Source organism: Anomalospiza imberbis, chromosome 36 (assembly GCF_031753505.1).
Source record: "Anomalospiza imberbis isolate Cuckoo-Finch-1a 21T00152 chromosome 36, ASM3175350v1, whole genome shotgun sequence".
Lineage (NCBI taxonomy): Eukaryota > Metazoa > Chordata > Aves > Passeriformes > Viduidae > Anomalospiza > Anomalospiza imberbis.
Window position 1 is genome coordinate 670,708 of NC_089716.1, and position 19,170 is coordinate 689,877.

General features: G+C 54.7%; 1 protein-coding gene and 1 pseudogene across 2 annotated transcripts in view; one reads left to right on the forward strand and one right to left on the reverse strand.

Annotated features, from left to right (window-relative positions):
- LOC137464098 (uncharacterized) overlaps positions 1–19,170 on the reverse strand; it is a 1,364,046-nt pseudogene that overhangs the window by 662,848 nt on the left and 682,028 nt on the right.
- The window catches only part of LOC137464099 (zinc finger protein 850-like), a 105,726-nt gene that overhangs the window by 28,387 nt on the left and 58,169 nt on the right, over positions 1–19,170 (forward strand). The window contains exon 3 of one of the 2 annotated variants that reach the window (XM_068175407.1): positions 7,607–8,035. In XM_068175407.1, the coding sequence (XP_068031508.1) occupies positions 7,607–8,035 (429 nt within the window). Of the gene's footprint in view, positions 1–7,606; positions 8,078–19,170 lie in introns of those variants that run through there. The other variant, XM_068175408.1, reaches the window with a different exon arrangement.

Below are 19,170 nucleotides of genomic sequence, written 5' to 3' on the forward strand. Positions count from 1 at the left end.
CCGGATCAGAGCGCGAGCCTGCAGGAAAAGCAAACTCAGCGCTCTGCCAGCTTCCTTCCCACCCACAAGTGCTCACATCGACCCCGGGTTCCCAGCCCCAGCTCCAGGGGCACTTTCCTCCCTGGCAGAGATGCTGCTCACAGCTCATTTTTCTATGCCAACCAAAAAAACCAAACCTGGTGCTGCCACAGCCATTGTAAAGAGCTGGTGCACTTGCTTCACATTTTCAGGTCATCCTCACAGCCAGAAGAACTGCAACAACGTAAATCCCAAAGCAGATTGTGTCTGGAGACTGCAGAATATGTGTCTGTGTTGAGGCTCCAGTCCTCTGGGAATTCCCTTCCCCATGTGCAGAAACCTCCAGCTGCTGCTCCCAGTGCAGGGTCACCCTGTGCTCACAGGCCTCTGCAACCACGGGAGAATTGGCCTCTTACCATGGCCCTCGTTTCCTTGAAGTAAGGAGGTTCTCCTTCCACCATCTCGATGGTCACAATGCCAAAGGACCAGATGTCCACCTTGGGGCCGTAAGGAGAACTGGTGACAACTTCTGGGGCCATCCAGTGAGCAGTGCCCACCATGGAGCTGCGCTGCTGGTCCTGCTCAGGGCTGAGCTGAGCGCTGAGGCCAAAATCAGCTGAGGACAGAAACAAACACTGTCAAAGGCAGCTGGAATGAGGAAACCAAGCACAAAGACTCCCCGCTCTCAGTCTGAGAATGCAGCAGTGAAGTCAGCTGGAAAAGTCCTCAGGGCTGTAGCCAAGGAAAGATGGAACTGAGCTGGACCCTTAAAGAAACCCTCAGCTTTCATGCAGTGGCTTTTACTGATTCCCTTGGAGCTTTAGATTCCAACTCCTGCCCCTCCGGGAGGGCCATTCCCAGAGCAAAGGCACCCCTGACAGCCTGCTCCTCTCCTGAGCTCTCTGCAGGGGCAGCCGCTCTCAGCTGGCAGCAGGGGCCGGGCAGTGCCCCCAGCAGCCCTTGTGGGGCTCTGGCCGTCACTGGGAAGCAGCCCCACAGCCGCACCCCGGGAGCGCCGTGCCTGGCCAGGAACACCCACCCAGCTTGACAGAGCCGTCCATGCCCAGAAGGATGTTGGAGCTCTTCAGATCTCTGTGGATCACCCAGTTCAAATGGAGGAAATGCAGGCCCTGCAGACACTGAGAGAGAACAAGAAACACGAGGGTAAAAACCGCACAAGAAAAGACACTTTAGAATTCTGCCAGCAGCGACTTTGCTGTGACAGGCCAGGAGTGCAGTGCAGACAAGCTCCAGGCAAACGGTTCAGGGCAAAGCTGAGAACAGCACATCAAATCCAAAACAGACAGAGAGTGCCACAACAGCAGGAAAGAGAACAAGAACAGAGTAGAAGTGCAGTGCTGCTGGCAGGCCGTTCACTGCAGGGGCTCTTTCTTCTCCAGCTCATAAAAACAACAGAGAAACAAAGCCCTGAGCCTGGAGCCACTCCTGCTCTCACGCCCTGCTGGGAAGGACCATCGTGTCCAAGGCATGGCAGTCACAGGCAGGATCCCTCACCTCCCGACTGACAGCTGCCATCTCTCCTTCAGCCATGCGTGTCTGTCTGACAACGTCCTGCAAAGTTCCTCCATCCATGTATTCCATCACCAGCCAGAGATCTCCATCGACAAGGAAGCTGGAAGAGGAAAGCAGTGGCATGGAGACCAATGCGCAGTGCTCAATTCCCCCATGGAAGAGCCTGGAGTGGAGTTTTGTTGCCAGGTCACTTGTCAATGAGGACAGAATCCGATGAAGAGACATTCCTGCCAGGCTGCACAGCCCTTGGGATCAGCACAGTCTAAAGGAGGAGACCCCTGTGAGAAAGGAGAGGCCTAAGATGGCAAGCAGGTGAAAAATGCAGTTTAGCAAAGGCCCAGATCAATGTGGAACCACAACACTGGCCCCCAGCTGGTTCAGCTTCTGAACTCATCAGTTCCACCCTTCCCTGCAGAACAAGGCAACACAGCTCCCAGGGTTATCCAGGGGAGGAGGCCGGGCAGCACTTGGGACAAAAGGGGTCAGAAAACCTTTCAGAAAGTCCCTTCAGAAACAGGCAAGGCCAGTGACAAATGGGCAAACGAGGCATTTCTGGGAACAAGAACCTGGTCTTCCTGGCATCTGCAGCAATGGGAAAGGGCTGGGAAGAAGAAGCCAAGGGAAATCATTTCTGCTGTGGTTTATCAGCACTTGTTGTAAGACACAGAAAACAGGGTCAACTTGAAAGAAAAACCAAACCAAAGCAACAAAAGCACACGGAGGGAGCGAACTGCCAGGCTGTTGTTTTGGGAGGATACGGCTGGGTCAGGCATTTTCAAATCAGGCTACAGACTACGGATGCCAGGAAAGGTTAAGGCAGGGCCCGGGCACGGGATAAGGCCTGAAGCACTCACCTGTCCAAAGAGCTGACAATGTTGGGGTTCTTCTTGTCCTTCAGGAGCAGGAGCTCATTCACAGCTCGTTCCCTGTTCTGCCCTCTCAGACTCATTTTCTTTATGGCCACCTGAAGGGACATTGCAGACCTTTAACTGGAGGAGTCTGTGGCAGGAGGCCGCAGCAAACACAGAGCGAGTCTTTTTGGGGCGACGGAGCCGGGCTGTGCCCAACTGCCTTGGGATGGGACACCAGAGCTCAGCAAGTGCCATTCCCACAGCCCATTGCTCTGCTCGCTGGGGGCTGCTTACAGGACACATGGCCAGAGACATTTGGCCTTGCAGGCTCTGCAGAAATGGCCCCTCAGCTGTCAGCCTCCAAGCTCTAACCACATTCTCTGCACCTAGAGTCTTCTCAAATGGCCTCAACACTCTCATTATTGTTCAAACACATTCTGCAAGCAGGGGGTAATTCTGGTTCTGTGCAAACAGAGCAAAACAGCCGGGAACCCTTTAGCAGTTCTATGGGATTGGGTCATGATTTCAGATGCAACTGCTCTGGCTGGGATTGCACAACAAAGCAAACACACACATCCATTGCCCTCCTTGCATTCCATTGGGCACTTCAGAAGGACCAAGTCTGTCCCAGCTGTGCTCTGCAGGCTGACACGGCTCTGCCTGCAGAGGAGCAGCCTGTGCAGGAAAGCTCTGCTGGCCCCCAAAGCTGCAGCCACAGCTCCCAGCAGAGGGGAGAGCCCTGGAGAGCTGCCAGACGTGCTGGGCGTGTTGACACTGACCTCTCCTCCAGTGGCCCTGTCGAGTCCTTTCGAAACGGTTCCGAAAGCCCTGGAGACAAAACAGCAGAGAAGAAAGAAGCAGCGCTTTAGGCCCTGGCAGTGAAAGCCAGCCCAGACAGGAGATCTCTGCTGCCTGCAGCGTTCATAAAGACCTGGGGGCATCGACCCTTCCAACAACAGCGCAGCAGCCACCAGCCCTCTGCCATGCAAGGTGTGCCAGAGAAAACTGAGACCCAACACCAAGGAATTGGGCTGGAGCAAATCCCAAATGTCCACGGTGCATGGCTTTACTTCAAAACCTGAAGTGAGCAACGGGTGTCTAAAGAACTGGAAAAGAATGCATTCCATCCTTTTCCATTTCCTGCCTAAGACCTGCAGGATCCACAAGGGCCCTGCCATCAGGCAGGTGATGCATTTTCCCCCAGAGTGCATCAGCTCTGTGTCTGTTACTGAATGTATGGGCTCTACTACCTGTGCTAGAATAGAGCACTTATTAGTTCAGCTCTGGTTTCTGTTTCTAAACCATTAGGTTGTTAATCCTGACCGGAGGATATTTTTTGAAGCAAAATATTTGAAAGAAATCTCCTTGAGAACTGTTTTCTGACAGTCACCAGATGGTGAGTGGCTCTTTTAGGCAATCCAATTCCAGGGACAGAAGATCTTCCAGGTCCTGCTCCTTGCTGCAGGCAGGACACTGCCAGGCTCAGGGGCCTTTGACGGTGCCTTCTGAGCACAGGTATCAATTCTGATCAGGACTGAGGGACAGCAGGATGGCGCCCCAGTGTCTGGAGGTGTTTGGAGCTCTCCTGACTTCTCACTTGATCCTGCACCAGCACAACACCTGGGCCTGCTTGTGCAGAAGTAACTGCCGTGCACTTACCCTTGGCCAATCTGCTCCACTTCCAGGTATTTCTCGGCAGGCTCCGCCAGGCTCACGGTGTTCCCTGAAAGAAACCACGTGGAAGACGCTCCCTCCCAGAGTGAGACCCCGCCTTGCAGCAGAGCCAGAATGCAGCCCCCCTCCCTGGGGCCGTCAGCCCCTTGGTCTCAGATGGGGAAGGACAAGAAATGACCCTGGCACATTCAGCTGCAGAGCAGCACTGGGTGCAGCTGATGCCGAGACACACACACAGCACCCTGCTCTGGCACACAGCAACAGAGCAGACGTACTCAGCTGCATCAGGCACCACTCCCCTCTCCTCTCTGGCTGCAGGGCTGTGCTGCTGTCAGAATGTTCAGCCCAGGATCCCACAGCCGAGGGAGGTTCAGTGTCCTCTTCCCAAGCACAGGGAGCTTCTCCGTCCTCTTCCCAAAACGCTGCAGGTTCTTCGTCCTCTTCCCAAAACGCTTCAGGTTTGCCATCATCTTTGCAAGCCAGGGGACGTTCGCTGTCCACTTCCCATGCTGGGAGAAGTTCAGCCTCCTCGTCCCGCACCAGGGAACATCCACCGTCCTCCTCCCACACCAGGAGATGTCCACTGTCCTTGTCCCACACCGCAGGAGCCTCGCCACTGTGTTCCCACAGCGCGGGATGTTCGCCCTCGTCTCCCAGAACAGCGAGAAGTTCACTGTCATCTCCCGGCACTGAGGGACGTTCACCATCGTCCCCTAGAAGAGCGGGAAGCTCACTGCTGCCTTCCTCCTCTTTGGCCTCCTCTTTGGAAGCAGAGGGAGCCAGAGGAGGTGCTGGTGCCGCTTTTGTGCCCTGTGGACAGATGGCAGCGTGAGGGACGGGAAGTTCTGTCTCAGTTATCACCTTATTTCCCCTCAGCTGCACATCCAGCTGCACTAAGCAGAAATTGGGTTCGGAGCTGTTCAAACTAACAATGGGCTAAAGTCCACATTGCCCCTTATTCTTGGGAATTCCATATTCCACCATGGCTAGAGCCAGCAAGCAATGCTCTGCCTGCAAAACCAGACCTGCAGCACTTCAAAAGCTCTTCAGCAGAAAAGGAGAAAACTCCCAGGGATCCCTTTGCTGCTGCAAGGACACTGACAGGAACTTTCCTTCAGCCTCCCAGGCTGGCACTCGGCTGCCACATGCCGAGCTCACAACTTGCTGCACAATTCCAAACACCAAAGGTTCCTTTCCCACTCACCGAAGGAGGAGCTGCTCGGGATCCACTCATGAGGTGTTCTGCAAGGAGAGGGAAAATGAACCAGACGCTGTCAAGAAAAAAACTGCCTGTGGTGGGAAATGCCCCGGAGCAAGGCAACCCCGAGAGAGCATTTTGCTTTCACAGCGTCCCTCCAGGAGCCACAGTCCCTTCACACAGCAAGAGAACAGCACAAAATACTGGGCTGGGTCAGCTCTTGGCTGGACAGGCAGTTCCAGGCTCTGCTGCCACAGACTCCACGCTTGAGGGAACAGAACCCCCCAGGGCTCATTGCAAATGCTGTGCAAATGCTGTGCACGCTGGCTGCAGACACCCCCTTTTCCAGCTGCAGCTGCTGCCAGGAGCTCTCCCAAAGCAATGGTGTCTTCATGGCAATTTGGTTACAAAGTCAGCTCAGGCCCAGAGGAAGAACAGCAAGCACACAGCAAGCCCACAGCCACAGCACCGAGGGAAAACCTCGACTTACGTGCCAAGTGGGTTAAAAAATACCCCGCATACGCCACAGAGTACAGCGTGCAAACTGCAGCAGCCACGTGCTGGATCATTTTGGCTGCGCTGCACACGTCTGCAGACTGTAGCCCTGCAAGCACAGAAGGACACCCGTCAGGGCTGGGCTGGCTGCTGAGAATGCCTCGGGCAGGAGGATCCTCCGGCAACGAGCAGTGCCCAGAGCCACTCTGGACACTGAGGCCTCCGTGTGCCACAGCAACGGGAACACCTCGGGGACGTGGCAGTGCTCCTGTGACATCACAGCAGCAGCTCACGCAGAAACCGCCTGGAAGGTTCTCCTGTGTCACAAAGGAGCACAAAGAGCCCTCCCAGGGCACAGCCTGTTGCCCAAAGGATCCAGGAGGAGCTCTGAAAATGCAGCAAACAAGGACACCCCATAGCCCAGCCTGAACACTGAGGAGGAACAAGGACGGCACCAAAGCAGAGCAAACATGACCTTTAGTCACTGACACTTCTGGCTAAAACCAGCAAGCCGTGTTCCATCTGGGATCTTTGTTCTCGTTCTAAAAACAAGCAAGGTTCTCCACTCTAAATATAGAGAAGGCAGGAACTGGGGAGGAGGTGGGATGAGGAAGGAGGAGGAGGAGGGAGAGAGGAAGAGGAGGAGCAGGAAGAGGAGGAGCAGGAGCAGGAAAAGGAGGAGAAACAGGAGGTTCCAGTGCCCCCTGTGGCCGCAGTACCCTTGGCCCTGGGACCATCGCCCCCAGCTCATCCTGCAGGTGAGCGGGGAGGGGGAGCTCGTCCCAAATCTGTCGGGGGGTCCCTGAGAGGGTTTTTTTATTGGGGTGTGTTTGGAGCTTGCAGATTGTGGAACTGAGCCCCAAATATCGTCTGGGAGGCCCAAATAAACCCTGGGAGGGTTTTTTCTCTCTTTGTGTGTAGGTTTGGATCTTGCAGGACCCCAAAGCTGAGCCCCTTGGGGGGATCTTTGGGAGTCCACGTGGCCATTGCCCAGGGTCACCAGGGGGAGGACATTGGTCCTGGGGACCCCCGGGGGAGCAGAGGAGGGGAACCCCTGGGACCCCCGGAGTGGGGGGAGCAGAGAGGGGTGATCCTGGAGCTGGGGGACCCCCGGCTGGCTGGAAAGGGGGGGAGCCTGGAGAGGAGGGACCCCTGGGACCCCTGGGATATCAAAGTAGATCAAAGTAGACAATCAGGGCAGAAGGGACCCCATGGACCCCCAAAAGCCCCTGGATTATCCCTAATCAGGACGTCGGAGAAGGGGGAACCCTTGGGGCCATTGGATCCCCATCATCCCAAGGAAAGGAAACCTCTGGAACACCAAAAGTGGACAGATCAGAGATAGGGAACTCCTGGGTGATTTTTTTTTTTTTTTTGGGCTGAACCTGGATATAGTGGAGATTTACATGGACACAAGATTCCCAATGACTTCTTGAGATGAACTTGGGCAAGGAGGAACCTCCAGTCCCAGGTGCTCTCCTCTTGTTTTTTCCCCAAACCAGGATTTGTCATTCTCAGGGTGTGGCTGGATGGAGGAGGAGGAAAAGCCCCGGAGATCCTGCCGGAGGAGGGGCTGCAAACCCAGCCCGGGGAGCTGCGGGGAGGAAAGAGCCCCCCTGAGCCAGGAAGGCAACCAGAGATCCAGCTGGAGCTCAGAGCTGGTGGAGAATCCTCATGGCAGGGAGAAGCCACACAAGTGCTTGGAATGTGGGCAGGGCTTCAGCTTCAGCTCCAAGCTGATCTGGCACCAGGGAATCCACACTGGGGAACGGCCCTACGAGTGTGGGGAATATGGGAAGGGATTCAGCCACAGCTCCAGACTGATGCGACAACAGAGGATCCACATTTGGGAAAAGCCCTACGATTGTGGGGAGTGTGGGAAGAGCTTCAGAAGAAGCTCGGCCCTGATCCAGCACCAGGTGGTCCACACTGGGGAACGGCCCTACGAGTGCTTGGAATGTGGGAAGGGCTTTGGGTGGAGCTCCAAACTGAGAAGACACCAGCGCATCCACACCAGGGAGAGGCCCTACGAGTGTCCCCAGTGTGGGAAGAGGTTTCACACCAGCTCCGATCTCCTCAAACATGAGCGGATTCACACAGATGAGAGGCCCTTCCGCTGCCCCGACTGCGGGAAGGGCTTCAAGCAAAACACCCACCTCACCTTGCACCGGCGCATCCACAGTGGGGAGAGGCCCTACGAGTGTGGGGAGTGTGGGAAGAGCTTCTCCAGGAGCTCAAACTTGACCCAACACCAACAGAGGCACCAGTAAGGGAAGCCGTGTGAGTGCCCCGAGTGAGGGAAGAGCTTGGAGTGAGGGAAGAGCTTTGTGCGCTGCTGCAGCTCCATCCCCCATGGGAGGATCCACACTGGATGATCCCCAGTGACCCCCATTGGGCAGAGCCCTGGTGATCTGTTGTCTTGGTGATCCCTGTTGGGAAGACACCTGGATGGAGTGCTCCACATCTTCCTGGCTCCCCGTGGGCACCTGGATGAACCCCTGGCAGGAGCATCCATCAGGACACAGACCAAAAATGGGAATTCCCTGGGGAGAATGGATTTGTTGACTTTCAACCCCAGGACATCTTTTGCATTACGTCCTCTCTGCTGGTGGCATCAAGTAATACTGAATGGTCTTGGAGGTCTTTTCCAATTTCAGGGATTCCATGATTTTGATTTCCTAATGCCAAAGGGCATCTTCCACAGCCAAATGGTGAAAAAGTGGGAAAAAGACCAAGATTTTGGAGACAGTGGGGTGAAACTCCACCACAAAAGGGTCTTCCCTTCTACCCAAGCATGTGGATCCTCAGCCGGCAGGGACACGGAAATCCTTTCCTTTTGGCCTTGGTTTTCTTTTCATTTCTCTTCATCCCTTCAAAATGTCCAATACTGAGGTAAAAATAGACATTGAACTAAGACATGGGTGTGGTCATGGTAGGACACAACATGGTGGGACACAGACATGGAGAGTGACATGGGGACACATGGACATGGAGGGGGACAGGGCCATTCATGGGGACATGAGGGGACACAGGCATGGATGGAGATGTTGGGGACAATGACAGGGATTGAAACATGGTGGGGAGACAGCCATGGTTGAGGACATGGTGGGACACGGCCAGTGACGTGTGGGGGCGTGGCCATGGCCGGTGCCATGGGGGGAACTTGCAGGGGATGTGGGGGATGCTGGGTTTGAGGGAGCTGAGGGTTCCTGGGAGGGACTTGGGCCTTGCTGAACTCTTTGGGGACCCCAGGCCGAGAGGCTCCGGCTGCGCTGGGAGACCCCGGCGGAGGTTCTGGGGCAGCTGCTCAAGGACCCCTGCTTGATATATTGGCTGAGTCAAGCTTCTCATTCCTAACACTCAGAATGCTTTTGGATTTCTCTATTGGCTTTTTGAATTTCTCTACTGGCTTCTGCATTTCTGTTGGCTTTTTGCATTTCTCTGTTGGCTTTTAGCAGGTTCCTATTGACCACGAGCATTTTGCTCTGCTGCTCAATACTGATATCGATTATTGATAATTCCTTGCAGCTGCTCGCTGACACAATAAAATCTCAGAGTTGGCACGGACAAGTCCAAGGCTGTGTGAGCTTTCTGCCAGGTTTTGGGAATCCTTTACGAATCCATTTCTCACATCTCTGGGACCCCCCGGTCCTGGCGCTGTTCCCGGGGGTCCCGTGGCTCCAGGGGGGTCAAAGGGGAGGGGGTGGAACCCCTGTGATGGGTGGGGGGCACAAAGGGGGGTCCGGGCCTGGTGCTCGAGGGGTTCGGTGCACGAGGGGGGCCCAGTCCCTGTCCCGGTGCACGGGGGTGGCGCTGCCCGGGGGGTCCCGGTGCCTGGAGGTGTCCCGGGGTTCGAGTGGGGGTCCCGTCCCAATCCCGGTGCTCAGTGAGGGGGGGATCAATGCACGGGGTGGTCCTGGTGCCCAGGATACTGTTTTTATAGCTATTTTATTACTATTGTGAAAAATGAGTATTATATGATTGGCCCTTCGCAAATATTAACTTGAATACTGTATGTATTATGTTGGAAAGTTATTTTGTAGTGTGAAAAATGCCAATCAATTGTTTTTAAATTTTTAAAAGTTTAATAGTAATAAAACGGTTATAAAAATAGTAATACAATTAGAGTAATGAAAATTTGGACAATTAAGAATAGGACAATATGAGGCAATAAAAGCCAAGACTTACATGCCCCTGGATGCTTTTAGGGCACTAAGCCGCTAAAAATCATGCCTTGTGAACAAAGAAACAACTCTTAAAAGCAATAGCCTGTTGCATATTCATACCCTTCACACATGATGCATACATTTTATTTAAAACAAAGAGCTCTGTCTGGTTAGTGTCAAATCTTGGTGGCGTCTTTAGGTCTGAGCGAGGCATGAAGAAGTTCGTTTCTCCTGATAAGGAAGCCACAAATTCTTTCTTTAGAAGATTTAGGTGTCTTGTGGCTGCTATCTCCATGGAGTACCTCATTCCTTTCTTAAAAAAATATCCCACATACACAGTTTCTATTTGAACCACAAAAGCTACATTTTAACTACAAAACTACAGTTACCATACAATTAAAATGCTAATACAGCACTACTAATCAATAGAACACAATACATATTCATTTTAGTATTTGCGAAAAGCCAATCTTTTAATCTGCATTTTTCACATGTAGTACTGTATTAATCCTTTGTAAGTAGTGTGGTAAATATAGTTTTAGGTTATATCATAATGTTCAAATAGAAACTATGTGATGTAAGATATTTTTTAGCAGCTCAAGAAAGGGATGAGATAGCCAAGAAATCCTTCTCAAAGAGATAACAGCAAGAGTCACTGCCTCCTTACTGGAAAAGACAAAGATCATTCCACCTCCTCTCCCGTTCCTTTCATCTTTCAATGTCCGATTTCATTTATCAGCCAACCTACACTTTGTTTGTAATGGCAAATTATCTTTTTTCCCTTCATTCCCCTGAAAATTCCCCAGTTTATTTTATCCCCTAACCTGCTGCATATGCATAAAATTGATTTGCATATGCATTAACCTGCCTGATCAATGTTGATGAGCCTGAACAGTTTTTCACTCCTGGTGTTTGCGACCCAGATTCAATTTTTTTGCCTGTTCCAACCCCAAATTAAGTGAAACTCTCTCTTTATCTCTCTTTATCTCAGACACTTGTATTCTTCTTTAAGTTCTGTGTGGGAACCCAGGACGTCCCTCTGGCTGCCCTGGATGGCTCGAGCCCCTGGCAGGGGGCTCGGAGACCTTGGCACGGTGTCAAGAACGCCTGTGGCTTCGATTTCAGCCCATGGAAAAACTGCCAACGTTGTATGAGGAATTACAAGCCACGAGGGTTTGAGTAGGGTGGTAGGTGAATTAACACAGGGTGAAAAAGTAGAATTTTAGGGTTTTAAAATACAGGGTTCAAGGGGACAAGATGGAGGGATTTGGGTGTGTCCTGACCTTCTTCTCCTTCTTCTTGCCCTCCATGTCTTGCTGCGATGGTGACACGTGGACATTCTCAGTTCAGTCAGAGAGAAAAAGAGAAGGTTTTCTAACCAGGAGAGAGCCTGGGAAGCAGTTGGGGAAGAATGTAAATAATTCATTAATCTCTCTTGTTGTTCACATTGTTTATAGATATGTTCTGCCACCGTGCGTCATTCACTGCACACCAGTGGTGTGAGATGTTTTTACTCTAAGACCAATGAAGTTAGTCTGCATGATGTTCCCTATAAATAGAGCGGTGCATTTGAAATAAATCAGAGCTTCATTTCTTGCCTTCTAATTTGGAGTCCGTCTGCTCCCGTCCTGCTCAACGGCGACAGTGACACTTTTCTGTTGGTTGAAGGTAGAGACGCACTGTACAACATAAATGATAGATATTGGCATGTTATTGTAAACATAGTGCAGGTAGTGTTTAGTGTAAAATGGTAACACCACCCCTAGGGGGTGGGAGGCTGCCACAGACTGACCTGCTAGACAGACCGCAGCTCCTTGAGAAAGCACATTATAGATTGTGGGAATCCAGGGCATCCCTCTGGCTGCCCTGGAAGGTCTGGGACCCTGGCAGGGGGTCAGAAACCCCCCTGTACAGAGCCCCGAGAGACACTGTCTCTGATCTCTATCCATGGAAAAGAGTTTTCAATCTTACAGGATGAATTACAAGCTCTGACTGCTTGATATAAGTAGTAATTAGTGTGGCATGGGTGCAAAAGTAGAATTTTAAGATTCTAGGTAAGGGGTTCAAAGGAGGCAAGATGGAGGAAACTGGGTGTGCCTTGTCCTTTTTCTTCTTCTTCTTCATGCCCTCCACGTTTCACTGTGGTGTTGGCATTTTTCTATTGGTTTAGGCTGGGGACACACTGTTCAACATGGGTGATAGATATTGGCACGTTATTGTAAATAAAACACATAGTAGTTTTTGGTACATAATGTTTGTAACATCCCACTGAGGGGCAGAGCCCTGCACGCTGTCCTGTGAGACAGACCTGCTGCAGGTCAGAGAGAAAATATTTTAGATAAGAAGAAATAAACACCCTTGAAAACCAGCACAGACGAATTATGACTCCTTCTTTGGCAGCGGGGCTGAAAGACAGAGACTTTACCATCTTGGGATCATCTAAAAATCACAGATCCCGACAACAGATAAGAGAAAATAAACGACCTTGAGAAGCCAACCCTACGCATTCCGACTTCTTCTTTGGCTGCGTGGGCTGGGAAGCAAGGACTTTTGCATTTTCGGGGTCACCTCTACTGCCAGACACCTGAGACCTGGGAATCGCCCCAGAGCCCCCAGCCCTCCTTGTGCCTCCTGCCCCCTCACCCCAAGGGACTCCGGTGCCTCTCCCAGTCCATCCCAGTGTCTCCCAGTGACCTCACAGTCCCTCCCAGGGTCCCCAGAGTCCCTCCCAATTCCTCTCAGCCCACAGCCATTCCATTCCGAGTCTATCCCAGTCCCTCTAACTCCACTCCCAGACCTCCACCCTCTCTCCCAGTGCCCTCCCAGTCCATTCCAAGTCCTTTTCAGCCCAATCCCAGACCTCCCCTCTGTCCCAGTCTTCCCCTACCCTATCCAATTTCATTCCCAGTCCCTCTCAATGCCACACCAGCCCTCTCCCACCTCTCCCACTTCCCCCCAGCTGACCCCAGCGTGTCCGCAAACTCTCCCAGGGCCCATCCCACTGTGTCCATCTCGCTGGTACCCTCGAGCTCCCAGCCCAGCCCCGGCCACCTGCTCTGCTCCGTGATGGATTTCTAGCCTGCCCACATCCAGCTGAGGTGGTTCCAGGGCCAGCAGGAGCTCTTGAGGCATGTGGTGGTCACCGACATGGTCCCCAATGGGGACTGGAGCCACCAGCTCCTGGTGCTGCTGGAAACCCCCCACTCCCAGTGCGGGGTCACCTGCAGCTGCCAGGTGGAGCACGTCAGCCTGGAGCACCCCCTGAGCCAGCACTGGGGCATGTCCCGGCTCCCACAGCGCCAGGGACAGTGGGAGAGGCACTGGGGGGGCTGGGAAGGTGATTGGGGTGTGCTGGGAGCAACTGGGAGGGAGTTTAAGATAGCCTGGTTTCAATAGGAGAGGAGCTCGGGGGTGTGGAAGGGCTGAGAAGGGGTTTGAAGGATGCTGGGGAGGGTGGGATGGGGTTCCAGGGGTCCTGGTGGACACTGGGAGGGAGTTTGGGGGTGCTGGGTGTGACTGGGAGGGATTGGAGTGAGCCTGGAGGAGCTGGAAGGAGATTGGGGATGGAAAAGCAGAGGTTGGGATGAGATTGGTTGTGCTGGGACGGGACAGGGAGGGGATCTGGGAGAGTGCTGGTGGGGCTGGGAAGGGACTGGGAGAGGGTTTGGGGGTCCTGGGGCTGTAGGGACAACTGGAAAGGGGTGGTGGGATCCTGAGGGGAATGGGAGAGGTTTTGGAGGGTGCTGGGGAGGTTGGGAAGGGATCTTGGGAAGGTTTCAGGAGGTCCTGGGTGGCCTGGGGGTGACTGGGAGGGTACTTGGAGGGGCTTGGGGTGTTTGTGAGAGGTTTTGGGGGGCCCTGACCCCTGCAGACCCCCAGAGATGTCGCCGGACGCTGCCTTCAGCAAGAAGCCAATGGGGATGAGGGACTCCGAGTTGGGCTTCGTCTTCCTCGCGCTGAGGCTCGGCTTCTACCTGGGCAAGAAGGCCAGGGGGGTCCTGGGGGTCGTGTCCCCCCTCAACCCAGAGCGTGTGTGCTCCTTACCCGGGGCCCCCAGCCCGGTGTCACCCCCTTTTCTCTGCACACAGAGCTCCTGAGCCGCGAGCAGCCACAGCCCCTTCCTGTGGCCTCTGTCCCTGTGCTGATTTTGGGTGGGTCGTGTGTCCCCCCAGCCCTGATGTCACTCTGCCCCCGGCACGGGGACAACAGACCCAGCCTGGGCACACGGAGGGAATTTATTACCAACCAAACACAGCAGCACAAGCAGAAGGGAAAGAAATCCCTCCAACACCTTCCCCCCACCCAACGGGGATCACCCACAACAGGGCTTATCCACGATGGAGAGACGGGGACAGCCGAGTTTAGACCAGAAGCCAATTTCATTGAGGGTACCAGGTGTTTATACAGGGTTTTACTTGTGTGGTGCTCAGATAGGGCTCGATGTTTGCTAACAATTTCCCATTGGTTACACATTCTTCATGACATCACGGCACCTGGGAACATTATCTTATCACAAAGTCTCACAACAGGTTGCTTGGTCACTTCTTGCCCAGGGAGACTTAAACTGTGTCTGTGTCTCCCACAGTTTCTGCTCAGGCAGGCCTCAGATATCGGCCCCTTTATCAGCTCCATTGTTTTCCTCTCTGTTTTATTCCCCATTCGGGGGCACCAGGGCTCTGCCCAAAGGGGGTCACTGCGGATCATCCACCCTGGATCCTCCCATGAGGGATGGAGCTGGAGCAGCCCACAAAGCCCTCCCCTCACTCTCTTCCCTCACCCTCTTCCCTCACTCCAAGCTCTTCCCTCACTCGAGGCACTCCCAGGGCTTCCCTTACTGGTGCCTCCGTTGATGTCTGGTCAAGTTTGAGCTCTGTGAGAAGCTCTTCCCACACTCCCCACACTCGTAGGGCCTCTCCCCGGTGTGGATGCGCTGGTGCACGGTGAGGTGGGAGTTTTGCTTGAAGCCCTTCCGGCAGTCAGGGCAGCGGAAGGGCCTCTCCTCTGTGTGAATCCGCTCATGTGTGAGGAGATTGGAGCTGGTGTGAAACCTCTTCCCACACTGGGGACACTCGTAGGGCCTCTCCTGGGTGTGGATGCGCTGGTGTCTTCTCAGTTTGGAGCTCTGCCCAAAGCTCTTCCCACCTTCCAAGCAGGTGTAGGGCCGTTCCCCAGTGTGGATCACCTGGTGCTGCATCAGGGCCGAGCTTCTTCTGAAGCTCTTCCCACACTCCCCACACTCGTAGGGCCTCTCCCCAGTGTGGATGCGCTGGTGTCTTCTCAGGGAAGAGCTCCACCCAAATATCTTCCCACATTCCAAGCACTCGTACAGCCGTTCCCCAGTGTGGATCACCTGGTGCTGGATCAGGTTGGAGCTCCACCTGAAACCCTGCCCACACTGCCCACACTTGTAGGGCCGTTCCCCAGTGTGGATCCTCTGGTGCTGGATCAGGGTGGAGCTCCGGCTGAAACCCTTCCCACACACCCCACACTCATAGGGCCGTTCCCCAGTGTGGATCCTCTGGTGCTCGATCAGCTTGGAGCTGAAGCTGAAGCCCTGCCCACATTCCAAGCACTTGTGAGGCTTCTCCCTGCCATGAGGCTTCTCCACAAGCTCCGAGCCCCGGCTGGATCTCCGGCCGCCTTCCTGGCTCAGGGGAGCTCTTTCCTCCCTGCAGCTCTCTGGGCTGGGTTTGCAGCCCCTCCTCCTGCAGGATCTCCGGGGCTTTTCCTCCTCCTCCATCCAGCCACAACCTGGAATGAAAAATCCTGGTTTGGGGAAAAAACAAGAGGAGAGCATTTTGGACTGGAGGTTCCTCCTTGCCACACTTCATCGCAGGAAGTCATTGGGAATCTTGTGTCTGTAAGAACCTCCAAAACACCAAGATTCAGCCCAAAAATCCTGCAAACTTCAAGACACAGATCAAAAACCTCCCCAAACATCAAAACTCAGCAAAAACCTCCTGCAAAAGATAAAGATTCAGCTGCCACATAAAACCAAAGCACCAACATTTAGCCCAGGCAAGCTCAGAAACACCAAGATTCACCCCGTGAAAATCCTGGATCCCCCTCCACAGTCACCTGCTGCATGTGGGGGGAGCAGCGCTCCTGGGGGTGGGGGGAGGCTGCAGATACAAGGAGGGGTGGAACCTTGTGCTGCTTCCTGTTTCTGCTCCTCCTCCTGTGACTCTGCTCTTCCTCACACTCCTCTTCCTCCTGCTATTCCTCCTTCTCCTGCACAATCCCACCTTCTCCTGCCACGTCCATCCTTTGACCATTTTGTTCCTCAACCCTGCTTCTCCTTCCCTTCTCCTTCTGCCCCCAGGCCCAGCACCCACTGCCGGCTCCCTCTTCCCCCCAAACCCACAGCATCCCAGCACAGGGGCAGGGATGGAGCTGGGGCAGGTCGGGCTGGGGCAGCGCTGGGCTCTCGGCCGCTTCCGCCCGCACTCGGTCCCCACTGCAGCCGCTCCCGCCAGGACAGCGCGGGGGGGCCCGGCCTTGGCGCTGCCCCACTCCCACCTCCCCAAATTCCCCTCGCGGGGGCGATGGGGCCGAGGGGGGGGCGCAGGTGGGGTCCAGGTGGGGAACGCTGGGAGCTGCGAGTCTGCCTGGCAACTGGTGAGTCATCAGCGCCGTGCGCTCTGATTGGCTGAGCTCTGCCTGAGGGCTGGGGCTGCAGCAAAGAGGGGACACCCTGCTCCAGGGGGGATGTCCCGAAAACGGGGGACCCCCATGAAAGGAACAAGAGGAAAGTGTCTTTACAAACAGATGCTAAGAATCTGCTCCGAGATACGGCCAGGCACCTGTGCATAAGGAAGTGACAGGAGAAGCCATCGGTTTCAGGAAATGTTATCAATTGATGACACAGACTGCTGCTCAGCCAAGGTCCTGCTCAATTCATGAACTTCCCGAAGAACAACAAAGACTTAACAGAGCCATGAATATCGTCTGCTATACAATAGTGGGGTGCATATGAAGGGGGTATGTAGCAGGTGGATTGGGAAGTCTGCATCTCTCCAGTACTTCAGCCAGTGGGGAAAGGGAGAGGGAGATGTGGCCAGGAGATTCAGGATGAAAAGGAGGCTGTGTCCTCCAACAACTGCAGAGATCCCATGGGGAATGTCCCATGGCCTCTCCCATTTCTAGGAATGAAATTACTTTTACAGGACTCCTCTGTCTGCTTTGTGGACAGAAACCTCTGCTGATGTCAATTTTCCCGCGCACCCTGGGGCTCATCCGAAATTCCTTCCACTGGTCCGGGGCGGCGGGCAGGGAGTGCAGCTGAAGGTGCCTCACCCACTTTGGGTGATCGGCTCCCTTGGCTGGCGGCGGCACCGGGGATCGATTGGGGACCCGGGAGTGACCAGGAGACAGGCGAGGGACACATCAGGGGGGTCTGTGAAGAGTCAGCAGGGAGAGAACACTGAAAATCTCAGCAGTGACTGCACTGGGATCTTCGGGGAGTGAACATGGCAGGGAACCCAGGGAGGAGAGAAAAGGGAAAGCCAGGCAGGGGTCCTGGCCAAAGGGATGATGATCCCAAAATGTCTCTGAAGGGTCCCTTGGGAGAATGTTGAGGTAGTTTGCACATTTCCCCAGAGGTAATTAAGGACATGGACACCCAGGGGAGCAATAAGGGAAGTGGAGAAGGGATTTGGACAACAGGGGATGGATGGTGTTGGTGTGCTGGGAAGGGATCGGGTGAAGGGCAGTGTGCAGCAATGTGGTGAAGGCAAGAAGCAGCAGGAGGAATCTATGTGGTAAGAAAAAGGATGATGGAAAAGAGGAAGAAGAGAAAAATACAGAGGTCTAGGATGTTTTTCAGCAGGGTCCTATTCTCAAAATTTGCCAGCTGATACTTTGAATTCCCAGTTCCCAGGAGAGGAAAAGAAGGAGGTCAGGATGTCAGGGGGTTTCTCTGTGGTGGGCAGCGGCAGCACCGGGCGCAGAGGTGCGGGACCGGGAGCACGGGCTGGGGGCCTGTGGGGAGCTGCGGGGTCGGGTCGGGGCTGTGGGGCAGCCGGGGCTCAGCGCCGGGCGCTGCCTGACCCCACCAGCCCCGGGCAGGGCCGGCAGTGGCCCCCGGCCCCCAGGAGCCTGCGGGACGCCCCGGCCGCTGCCCGGCCCCGTGGAGCTGCCGGCCCTGCCCGCCGGGGGGGCCGCCTTTGGACACTGCGGCAGGACAGGGACCGGCTCTGGGATACGGGCTGGGGAGGGGACCCTGAGCACAAGGAGGAAAACAAAGACACATCTGGGAAATGCAGATTGTACATGGAAGGATCAGGATTTTCTATTAAGCATTTGCTTTGGGTCGCTGGAGAAAGGAACGATTTTGCACAAAGCTCAGCAGCTCTCAGAGGATGAGCACCCACAGGCAGTGAGCACGGCTGCAGGAGTGGCAGAAGAAGGCCCTGGAGCACTTGGGCACAAAGGCACAGCAGCTGAATGCAAGAAGGGATGAGCAGAAGGCCAAGCTGAAGGCAAAGGCCATGGCACAGCTCCTACAGCCCCTCAGGGATCAACCCCAGGGCCCAAGGGGGCCCCAGCACCCAGGGGACGGGGTCGGCCACAAGCACCTGGCAGAGGCATTGCCCTCCTGGCCAGGGGAGAGCCCACCCAAACAACCCCTGGGAAGGAGTCAGGGCTGTAAACCAAGATGCCATGGGTACGGCTTTTGCCGTTGGCTTTGGCAAGAAGAGGAGCCAGACCCAGGGCAGATATTCAATTCTCTCCCTTGCAATTGATCTTGGGAATTCCTTACCCTGGTAATTATCCACCAAGTGCAGGGTGGGGATAAGGGATGTACATTTAAAGCAGTCTGTGGCCAGAGTCCTGTCTCCTGTGAAATCTCTCCCACAGGAAGCTGGGCTGGCACAGAGCCTGCCTTGGCACTTTGCTGTTCCCAACATCCAAGCAGGACATCGGGCCCTGCCTAAGGAGGCCAAAGCAGCACCACTGGTGGCCAAGTGGTGTGGCCCATGCCAAGTGTCCCTGAGGCCAGAAACAGCCCCCAGCACAGCTGAGCACGGGGGGACCCCTCAGCCTGGGCTCCAGGGCTCTGAAGCCCCGGAGATTTGCACTTCCCGCCTGCAGCAGGAGCATGGGAGGCCCCCACGGAGCCTGCACTGAAGGCAGCGCAGCAGCAGCCAGGGCTCCACAGCGGGGCAAGCCCCTGGGCCTGCCCACACATCCTCTGCTCAAATCCTCTGCCTGGGCACCCTCCTTTGGCATCTCC